This window comes from Nicotiana tomentosiformis, chromosome 1 (assembly GCF_000390325.3).
Source record: "Nicotiana tomentosiformis chromosome 1, ASM39032v3, whole genome shotgun sequence".
NCBI lineage: Eukaryota > Viridiplantae > Streptophyta > Magnoliopsida > Solanales > Solanaceae > Nicotiana > Nicotiana tomentosiformis.
Window position 1 is genome coordinate 116,195,494 of NC_090812.1, and position 11,443 is coordinate 116,206,936.

Below are 11,443 nucleotides of genomic sequence, written 5' to 3' on the forward strand. Positions count from 1 at the left end.
TTATTAAATTTTACTTCCTCCAGTCCACAATAATTAATTTATTAGTCTTTTCTTTGTGGTCCAAAATAAGTGATTTTTTCAGATTTCAAGAATGAATTAATTATTTTTTTCCTACACTCCCCTTGGAGTAAATAGTGTTGGAGTATTTATATGAAGAGATAGTAATGGTTAATATGACCAATTTTATTGTTAATTAACTTTAAAAGGTAAATTTCTTAATCTGTGTGAAAACAACCAAAAAAATCACTTATTGTGGAACAAAGAAAGTAATAATTAAATATTATTTTATAATAAATACTATATCTAAATACATAGTTAATAACATATATCCCAACAATATCCCCTCAAACTTTTAATCATGAGAAGTGATAGAATATATATACTACGTTTAAATGCACGATAAATAGTAATCTCATCATATACAACAATGAAAATCACGATCCGTGGGTATATATGCATACACAAACGGAAGACGTTTGAGAATAGGACAATATATTGAAATCTCACATTTGTACTTTTGGAACGACAATTATATTTATTCCAGAAAAATATATAGGTCACAATTTCATTCATAGTCGAAGCAGTAAATTGATTAAGTTCGAAGTCTGTCAAATTACTACAACAACAAAAAAGCAAAAGAAAAGGTGAGTGTAACATGAGACTAGGATCAAAGATGTTATATAAAAATAGGAAGACGTTGATACAAGTGTGCAGACAATCTAGGAGTAGGCACAGCTTGTAGAGGCGTTAGCATGTAAGTGACAGTTCCAGGGCTCTCCAACATGTCAATGTCCTCAAGCTTGACTCCAGCAGGTGGAGACCATTTAAAATGGTGCAATAAGTGAGCTAACATAGAGGTGACCAAATTGATGGCAAGATTCGTACCAGGACAAATACGCCTACCAGCACCAAAAGGTAACAGTCGAAAATCATGACCCTTCATGTCAACATCCTCCTCTATGAACCTTTCGGGTCTGAATTGCAAAGGATCCTTCCACACCTTTGGATCACGTCCAAGTGCCCAAACATTTACGTGTACAATTGAACCTTTAGGAATGTTGTAACCACCAACTTTGACACTGGCACCAGCCATGTGTGGAAGCATTAGTGGAGTTGGAGGGTGCAACCTTAGTGATTCCTTGGCTACACTTTGTAGGTAGGACAGTTTGGATATATCCGGTTCGGTTAAGATACGGTCCGACCCAATAATCCGGTCTAGCTCCTCTTGGACCTTTTGTTGAACCCTTGGGTTCTTCACTACTTCTGCCATAGCCCATTCAACTGTTATAGCAACTGTATCCATCCCTGCTGTTACCATATCCTACAATAATTGATTCATAACAAATTAATTTTAGTCAAAACTTTTCTTCTGATCATGAAGACACGCTAATGACCAAAAGCGAAAAAGATTGTGCTGTTTTCCACTTCTAACACCTAACTCATCCAATTATTTCACTTTCATTAATTTATTATACGCTTATATTCTTTCTTCTTTACTTTATTGGTTCTTCATTTAAAAACCTACTCATGCATTAAGTATATATATATATTATTTCTATTATTATAAACATTTAATGATAATACCAAATTACCATTAACTCCTGTAGGAGGAGTCAATTTTCAATTTTAAAATTTGTTAGGCGTAACCCGAGTATCTAACAGCAGTAATAAACAAAACATTGTGCCTGCCAAGAAAATTAACAAACTCAACCAAATACTGAAACCTTGAAATGGGAGGGAAAGAATGTTAATCATGACTTACCCAAAGGAGGCCAATAACGGTGTCATCGCTAAGATCATATTCTTTCTGAAGAGTGAGCAAAGCATCGACAAAGTGTTGTTTGGTTTCACCAGTTTGTTTCCTTGCAATAGTGTGTTCTTCCATAATAACCCTAGTAAACCTATCCAAACGACTATCTTGAGCCTTGAGAGCTTCGTTGTCATCCTTGAAAGCCCAACGTAGCCATGGAACAAACTCCCCTAGGTTGAGTTTTCCTCCAATCTTCATCCCATTGGAAACTATGTCTTTCAGTTCTTGGCCTTGCGCATCAACCTTACCTTGTGAGTTCATAAACCTCTTCCCAAATGTTAGCCTTGTTATGTTGTTGAATGCTACTGATCCCAAGTAGCTCCTCATTATCAAGCTTTTACCTACATTGCCTTCATATTTTAAGAACGTGAACTTATATCAGTTATAGTGTAATATATTGACAGTGTAAAAATCTTTCTACACTATTAGGCTATTTAAGGGCTAGCTAAAAAAATTGTACTCTAGTTAGTGTAGATTGACAATCGAAAACAAGGTAGGAAAGTAACTTGTTACTCCACTATTGATTAAACTACATTGTTAATATAGTTTAATTAATTGATTTTTATTATGCAACTAAAACTCAAAGGGAAGCGAGTTATGAAACCTTTTTTAGAAAATCAAACTTGCCATTATATATGTACAAACTTTCCAGCTTCAGTGTGGCAGTGCCTATGAAGTGATATTGTGTTTAACCAAACAAAAATAGTAATGACAATCGATTATTCTCCTCGTGAGAAAAACTAATAATTAACCACACTTCAAAATTGAACATGGTCTACTTGATCTCCAATTGTTTAGAAAACATAATTAAGTCATATTTTCCTTTTTTTTTACTTTTTAATTTGTATCACGGATGTGTGCCAACTTTAACATCTTGATTGTTATTACATGTAGTTTTATAGTGCATCGTATTGTATTATATTATATTATTTGGTTAATACAATATTTGGATAGATTGTATCATTTGTCATCGTTTCGTAATGTCACGCACCAACAATATGAAAAATAAACTTACACCATTACTAAGAAAAAATAGGATACAGAGCAGAATTATTATATAAAAAAGTAAGATAAATGATAAAATATAATTATTTAATAATAAAGAAGGGCAAAATGAGAGAAAAAAGAAAGGAAACGACACCACCACACCAAATCTATCGTTCCATAAATTGACATTTTTCGTTATTACATAATAATGAATTTAACGATACGATATAATAAAATTTAAATAACAATCGAAACAAATATTATATTTAATATAATAATATGATACAATATTAATAATATGTTAACATATCAGGATCCAAACAAGTTGTAAATGTTCTAAAAAGTACTACCCTAATTCTTTAGGTGCCAACTTTGTTTTTCCAAAACTCCGTATCAAGATCAATCGATTTAATAAGACGATTTGGAAAAAGGAATGTTCTAGGAATAAGGGATTGCTACACGCTCAAAGAGGCTGCCTGCCGCCCATGCCCCAATCTTCAAACCCAATCAGGTTTTGTAAGGAGTACACTTTTGTCGCTAAAAGAATCTTGTGCTGTGGGGTCCATTTTTGTCACATTCTCATCGGTTTCTATGATTAATAGTCAATTCTAAAATCTAACTTATTTTAAAAATTATTCTTCTTAAAAGTATTTTTTTAAAAAATATTTTTAGTGAGAAATAATTTTTGTTTAACTAATTAATTTTAAAAAATATTTTTAAGTAACATAAAAGTAGGTACTTTTGAGAAAAAAATTTCCACATATAAAAGTTAAACTCTTATTTAATTATATATGCAAATATTCTCTAAATCATTTAATTTGGATTCCTTTTCAAAAAGTAATTACACTGTTTTTTCGACAACTCAAGATAACAATAAATCACGAGATTTAATATAAGATGATAAATGACAGTAATTATTTTTGGATTCTTACTGTTTTAAAATTGTAAATGAGGCTATATACTATATACAACAAGTTCTTTAAAAATACAAGCACATGGGTGGCGGACATCAGCTAAGCCTTTCCCAAAAGCACTTGTTAACTCATCTTGTTCTCTAACTTTAATTTATTTTCATCTGTATAGGTTCTAGGTAGTTTGTTATTTTCTTTGCTTTTTCTAAGAAGAGAACTTAACCCTTTGATTGTGAAATGTAAAATTTGCTATGAAATCATGTTTGGAAAACTTATGTGGCTAACAAATTAAAGGTGAATTTCTCTATTTCAAATTGCACTTGATGATTCTAGACCTATATACCATTAAATAATACAGAATTTATATCAGCGGTGGCGAAGTACGATTTAGCATCTTGTTCCCACCACGTATGTTGACTTTTTCTAATAAGGACGAAGAATCTTTTTAGAATATTTACTCCGGTCCACTTCATATTAAATTGATAAAATTGATCGTATTAACGTCCATTTACTCATTGAAAATATAACAAATTATTCACAGATAACTTTGGAAAGAAGTCAATATTGTGAACCATAAAAAATAAATACTAAAAAATTATTTAAAGTGAACGGGAGTAGGTAATACTTACAAAAGATTACTCCTGAAAAACAACACATTTTCGATCTATGTTTTAATCATGGGCGGATCTAAGTTTCAATTTATAGTGCTCAAGCACCCATTAACTCCAATGTGAGCTCGGGTGGTTATATAGAAAATATGTAAAGCTTACTAATCAACACCCAGTAACAAAAGGATCCCTGGGTGCTTTGGATCAGTGGCAGAAGGCTTGCGATGTTTGGAGGTGGTTGAGTTCGTTTCTTACACTAACCAGTTTTAGTTTGAAAATTTAGCCTCTTTTTATGTTGGTAAATTTTTTACCAGCTACGCTGAATTCCGTTACTTTCCCACAATGCATCAATTTTCCTTTCTTTAATTTCCAAATCTAAACTTATTCTTTCCATTGCTGACATTTCCTTTTGTTCTTTTCTTTTACGTTTTCTTTTTCATTTATTTGTCTCATTGTGGCACATAGAAGAGAAAAAGTAAGAACTAAGATTTGATTAAAGCTAGAAAAATTGAAAAAGAAAAGAATATCTCTCTTTTAATATTTTTTGGCTCTTAATAATTTTTGTGGCCCAAAGAAAAAACAATCGGGTATTTTAAAAGTGAAAAACAGAAAAGCGAAAAGCTTTTCAAACCGTAAGCAATGATGCTATTATTCATCATTTTCAACATATGAAAAATTATCGAGCACAATGATATCTTGTGACTAGAATTATTTTGATAATGATGAATATTATTAGTAGTTCATTATCGCTTGTGTGTAGAAGTCTTTTTTGATAATGCTAATATTAATCATATTTTTAATTATTTTTTTCTGTCGGTTTCAAATAATTATGTACTTATAATCTTATACTATACAATTAGAAGCAACTTTATGTTAGAGTGATACCACTACCATCAAATCCTGATTCCGCCCCTCTTTTTAACACTCTTAAATCGCAGTGTTGTTTTCCAAAACTAATAATGAATTACTCTAAAACAAAATGCATGCTCATCGACTATGGGTTATGAAATGATCAAGATGCTAAATCGTCCAACCAACTCTCGGTTATGAATTTCCAGACAAGAAGTAATCTTAGTGAAATGAAGTTATTACGCACAAGTATGGGCATTAAAACAAAAGGGGGGAAAAGTGAAAAGCGTACCTGGCTTTGTGGAGTCTGTAAAGATGTTGTGGATCATGGCAGTGACTTCATCTTCTCTAATAGGTCTAAGAGCTTCAAGTCTCTTAGGAGTAAAAAGCTCAAGGTTGCAGAGTTTTCTAACTTTCACGTAATGATGACCATAATCAGCCCAAATCAAATCACTCCCATTTCTGCTCACATTTGCAATTGGTTTAGTCCTAAATCTATCAGCCAAACTTTGGTCATTATCTTTGAGAACATCCTTAGCAAGTTGTGCATTATTCACAACCACATTCAGCTGTGAGCCCAGGTAGAATGAGAAGATGGGACCATATATTTGGGACCAGTCGGCGAAGCACTGGAACCTCAACGGCTTTATGTCGAAGAGATTTCCGATGATGGGCCATGGCCGTGGACCGGGCGGCAGCTTGGCTTTCAGCCGGCGGTACAGATTGTAAGCAAGAAAGATAAGAAAAACTGTCACGGCAAGTGCCAAGGGAAGAGCCATATTTTGAAAGGTGTGTGTAGCGCAGGAAGCCCATGGTCCCTTTTAATACCATTTGTTGGCGTTCTATGTAAGGAAAAAAAGTCAGTCAAAATTTTATGGTGCCCCTATTTGGTCGGCCCCGTTAACTTATACCCGTTTTATTTGTTCGTTTGTATTCGTACTCATTTTTTTATTAAAAATATTTTAAAAAGATGATTTTGTACTTCTTTAATAAAAGACTATTGGCAAAACTGTAGACTTCAGGGCAAAATCTCAACATATTTTGGTATGAAATTTTAGCAAATGAACTAAATAACTTTAGCATGCATTAACAAAAACTCATTAGAAAATTACATACGGCAAGACAAAAACTTAAGCATGTTTACTCTGAAATTTTAACAAATGAACTAAATAACTTAAGCATATTTAGTCTGAAATTTTAGCAAATGAACTAAATAACTTAAGCATGTTTAGTGTAAAGTTTTAGCAAATGAACTAAAAAATTTTAAGCATGTTTAGTCTGAAATTTTAGCAAATGAACTAAATAACTTCAGCATATTTAGAATGAAGTTTCGGATAAAACTCTTGACAAAACTATAGGCCGTAGGATAAATAATTTCAGCATGCATTAGCATGAAGTTTTAGCTTAAATATGAAACAACTTCATGCTATATTAGTATGAAGTTTTAGTTTCAACGTGAAATAACTTCATGCTACATTAGCACGAAGTTTTGGCTTCAAGGTGAGAGGAGAAGAGGAGATCTCACGCAATTAATGCGTGATGCAGGTTTTATATCTTTTGCCAGGGGTGTGATTGTTATATTATTACGGATTTTTGGTCAGCTGGCTACCAAATTAATAATTTTTAAAATAAGGTACAGTTTAAAAGGTGACACAAATATAGGGTATGACTGTAAATCCCCGAAAATGTCTTATCATATATATATATATATATTTTTTTTTTTTGATGTTTTTCTTTTTATGAAACAACTTGGAGGTATTTATCAGTGACCATGTTTTCAACTTTTCAACTTTGATGTGTGGTTCGGTGGATCCGTTTGTTGCATTGATTTGTTTGATTATGATTGAGGATGATCCTACTTTAATTTACTATGTCACCGACTCTAATAGTGGTATCACTAATGATTGTTTCCTGGTTATTTTTGCATTTAAACAATGATCTTTTAAAGAAACTAACTCATTTCTTTAATTTGTAAAATTTAAGGTCTATGGAAAGAAAAAAAAAAAAGGTAAAATCTAAGAGCTGACCATATTTATAACTTGCTACCAAGTACCAAGTACGTTCAAATTGACCACTATGCCAATTAATCTCCGGTTGTTATCCCAAATAACAATCATCGATTTGGTGGATGGCATACTCCCCCTTTTTTTTTTTCGTAAACATCTTATCAAATGAAATTTAAAAAAAAAAACACACCATTTTTTGTAGTGTAGAACCTTGTATTTTATTATTGATAGTACCATATAAGTTAGGATGTATCTGATAAAGAGAGTAGGATAGGTTTCTTTTTTTCTTTTTGTTTGCTAGAGGATGTGTCGCATACATAAATAGATAAGATAGTTGTTGTTATGAAATAAAAAGAATTTAGTAAAACATGAACAAGAAATGGAGATAGAGAAGGAAGAGATTTTATTTCTTTCTCAAATTGTGTGTTCTTTCCTATCTATTACAAGACATTTATAAGCATGAAAAGTGAAGAATCACTATTGTAAAATAGTGAGTGGAATGAACACTATTTAGTGGAATGACCATTATTGAGAGAAATAGCCACTATTGAGTGGAATGGTCACTACATAAATATGTCATTAAACACTTTGGTGGTTATGGACATCCACCATAATTCAAGATTTTATAACACTCTCCCTTGAATATCCATAGATAATGTCCTCGTTAAAACCTTGATAGGAAAAAACCTTATGAAAGAAAAAATCTTAGTGAAGGAAAAGGAGTACACATATCATGTAATACGCATTGCTTGCTGCCTCATTAAAAACTTGCAAGAAAAACCCAGTGAGACAAAATCTTATAAGTGAAAAAGAATACACCGTGTATTAACTCCCCCTGATAAGAGCATAAATTCACATTCTTGAGCCTCCGCATCTCAATCTTGTACACTAGTTTCTTGAAGGTTAACGTCGGTAGAGATTTGATGAACAAATCAGCCATATTATCACTTGAACGGATCTGTTGCACATTGATATCACCATTCTTTTGAAGATCATGTGTGAAAAATAACTTTGGTGAAATGTGCTTTGTCCTATCTCCTTTTATGAATCCTCCCTTTAATTGGGCTATGCATGCTGCATTGTCTTCATACAAAATTGTGGGTAGTTTATCAGACTTCAAACCATATTTGTCTCGAATAAGGTGTATTATAGACCTCAACCATACACATTCTCGACTTGCTTCATGAATAGGAATTATCTCAGCATGATTAGATGAAGTAGCCACGATTGATTGCTTAGTCGATCGCTAAGATATTGCAGTTCCTCCATATGTAAACACATAGCCTATTTGAGATCGAGCCTTGTGTGGGTTAGATAAATACCCAGCATCAGCATAACCAACAAGATCAGGACTGCAATCATTGCCATAAAATAAGCCCATATCGGTAGTCCTTTTTAGATACCGCAATATGTGTTTAATTCTATTCCAATGTCTCCTTGTAGGAGCAGAGCTATACCTTTCTAAGACATTAACTAAAAAAGTTATGTCAGGCCTTGTAGTGTTAGCAGGATATATTAGTGCACCAATTGCACTAAGATATGGTATTTCAGGACCAAGAAGTTCTTCATTCTTTTCTTGAGGTCAGAACGGGTCATTATTCACATCAAGTGATCGAACAATCATTGAAGTACTTAATGGATGTGCTCCATCCATGTAAAACCATTTCAATACCTTTTCTATGTAGGCAGATTGAAGAACAAAAGTCTCATTTGACAAATGTTCAATTTGCAAACCAAGACATAATTTTGTCTTTTCGAGATCTTTCATCTCGATTTCCTTCTTTAAATAATCAATTGCCTTTTGGAGTTCTGTAGGAGTTCCAATAAGGTTTATGTCATCAACATATACAACAAGTACAACAAATTCCAATGTTGTTTTCTTTATAAAAACACATGGACAAATGACATTATTTATATAACCTTCATTTAATAAATACTCATTAAGGCAGTTATACCACATTCTTCCTGATTGCTTGAAAACATTTCCTGGGACTTTGAATTATGTGCGTCAGGCATTTTAAATCCCTCAAAAATTTTCATGTATATCTCATTATCAAGTGAGCTGTAAAGGTAGGCGGTAACCACATCCATTAAATGCATGTCAAGCGTTTCATGGACAGCAAAACTAATGAGATAACGGAATGTTATAGCATCCATAACAGGAGAATACGTCTCTTCATAATCGACACCAGGCCTTTGTGAAAATCCTTGTGCAACAAGGCGTGCCTTATATCTTTGTACCTCATTTTTCTCATTCCTTTTACGTACAAAGACACATTTATAGCCAACAGGTTTAACACCATTAGGTGTTTGGACTACAGACCCAAAAACTTCACGTTTCGCAAGTGATTCCAACTCAGATTGGATTTCTTCTTGTCATTTTGGCCAATCACGTCTTTGTCGATATTCTCCAATAAATTGAGGTTCAAGATCCTCATTATCTTGCATAATGCTAGATGCAACATTGTATGTAAATACATAATCTACCATTATATTCAATCGATTCAAATCTGTCTCAATATAGATTGGGTTTATTGATAGGTTCCTTATTTTCTTGAGTCTCAGTCTCATTGATTTCCTCATGAATCTCATGATTGGTTAAATCATGGGTTTCTTTATGAGACTCATTCGTAGTGTCATCTTGATCATTTATTTTTCTTTTTCTACGATTTCGATCCTTAGAACCCAATGGCTCGCCACGCTTTAGGCGTGCTTTTGACTCATTAGCAACAGGGATATCAATATGGATTGGGACATTCTCTGCAGGGATATGTGATTTCGTTATCTTTTTCAGATCCGTAAATGCGTCTGGCATTTGATTTGCTATTTTCTACAAATGAATAATCTTTTGCACCTCTTTTTCACAAATAGAGGCACGTGGATCAAGATGAGACATTGATGGATTTTTTCATGAAATTTTCCATTTGATTTCATCAATTTCTCCTCCTAATTTTGGGAAAAATGCCTCACTGAATCGACAGTATGCAAATCGAGCAATGAACAAATCTCCCATTAATGTTTTTAGGTAGCGAATAATGGAGGGCGATTCAAACCCAACATATATTCCTAGCCTTCTTTGGGCACCCATCTTGGTGCGATATGGCTGTGCTACAGTCACATATACTGCGCACCTAAAAATTCTTAAATGGGATATATTTTCGGTTCATGACCCAAAACTAATTACAACGGGGAATATATATGATAATTTGACCCCAAACAGAAGTGGGTAATTTTGTTTTCATAAGTAACAGTCTTACTATCAATTGCAGACATTTAATCAAAGACTCTCCAAGAGCATTTTGAGTGTGAACATGAGCTACAGGATATTCCACTTTTATCCTAATTGATTAGAAATAATCATTAAATGCTTGGGATGAAAACTCAGCAGTATTATCAAGTCAAATAGACTTAATTGGATTATCGAGAAATTGTGCCCGTAATCGAATTATTTGTCCCATTAATTTTGCAAACGCCAGGTTGCGAGATGACAATAGGCACACATGAGACCATCTAGAAGATGTATCTATTAAGACCATAAAATATCTAAATGACCCACTAGATGGGTGAATAGGTTCACAAATATCCCTTTGTATACGTTCCAAGAACGTAGGGGACTCAATACCAACCTTTGTTGGTGATGGTCTAATAATTAACTTGCCTTGATAACAAGAAGTGCAAGAAAATTCATTATTTAAAAGAATCTTTAAACTCTTTAATGTCTGCCCATTTGAATTTTCTATAATTCGTCGCATCATAATTGATCCAGGATGTCCCAATCGATCATGCCAAAGTATAAAAGTATTGGAATCAATAACCTTTTGGTTTGCGATAGAATGTGCCTCAATTGTACTAATTCTTGTCCAATACAAGCCACAAGATAAAGACGGGAACTTCTCAATAACCCTTGACTGTCCAGAGACATTCTTGGTAATGATGAGATATTCAAGATTATTCTCATCTATTGTCTCAATATAAAATTCATTTCGACGGATATCTTTAAAACTCAACAAGTTCCCCTTGGACTTGGAGGAGAACATTGCATTCTCTATGATAAGTATTGTTCCATTAGGAAAGGTTATAGTAGCTCTTATGGAGCCTTCAATTAGATTACTACTACCAGAAATTATTATAACATCTGCCTTACACATACTTAGATGAGAGAAATATTTCTTCTCTTTGAATATTGTATGTGTCGTACATGAATCAATTAAGCAAATATTTTTACAATTAAACTTTGATCCAAGTTTGCTTTGAAAGATATCCATATTTGCT

The 11,443-nt window shown here is 33.1% G+C and overlaps 1 protein-coding gene across 2 annotated transcripts; it reads right to left on the bottom strand.

Moving 5' to 3' along the window:
* Positions 1-508: 508 nt before the first annotated feature.
* Positions 509-5,979, bottom strand: LOC104119156 (cytochrome P450 98A2-like). 2 transcript variants are annotated; one of them, XM_009630585.4, is made up of 3 exons: positions 5,458-5,979; positions 1,763-2,160; positions 509-1,321 (listed from the first exon to the last, which is right to left on the bottom strand). In XM_009630585.4, exons 1-3 carry the CDS (start codon positions 5,942-5,944, stop codon positions 677-679), a joined length of 1,530 nt encoding a protein of 509 aa, XP_009628880.1. In that variant the 5' UTR covers positions 5,945-5,979; the 3' UTR covers positions 509-676. The 2 variants fall into 2 exon arrangements, with proteins under 2 accessions (XP_009628880.1, XP_018634133.1); XM_018778617.3 differs by having other exon boundaries at positions 1,763-2,151; positions 5,458-5,977.
* Positions 5,980-11,443: the final 5,464 nt, after the last annotated feature.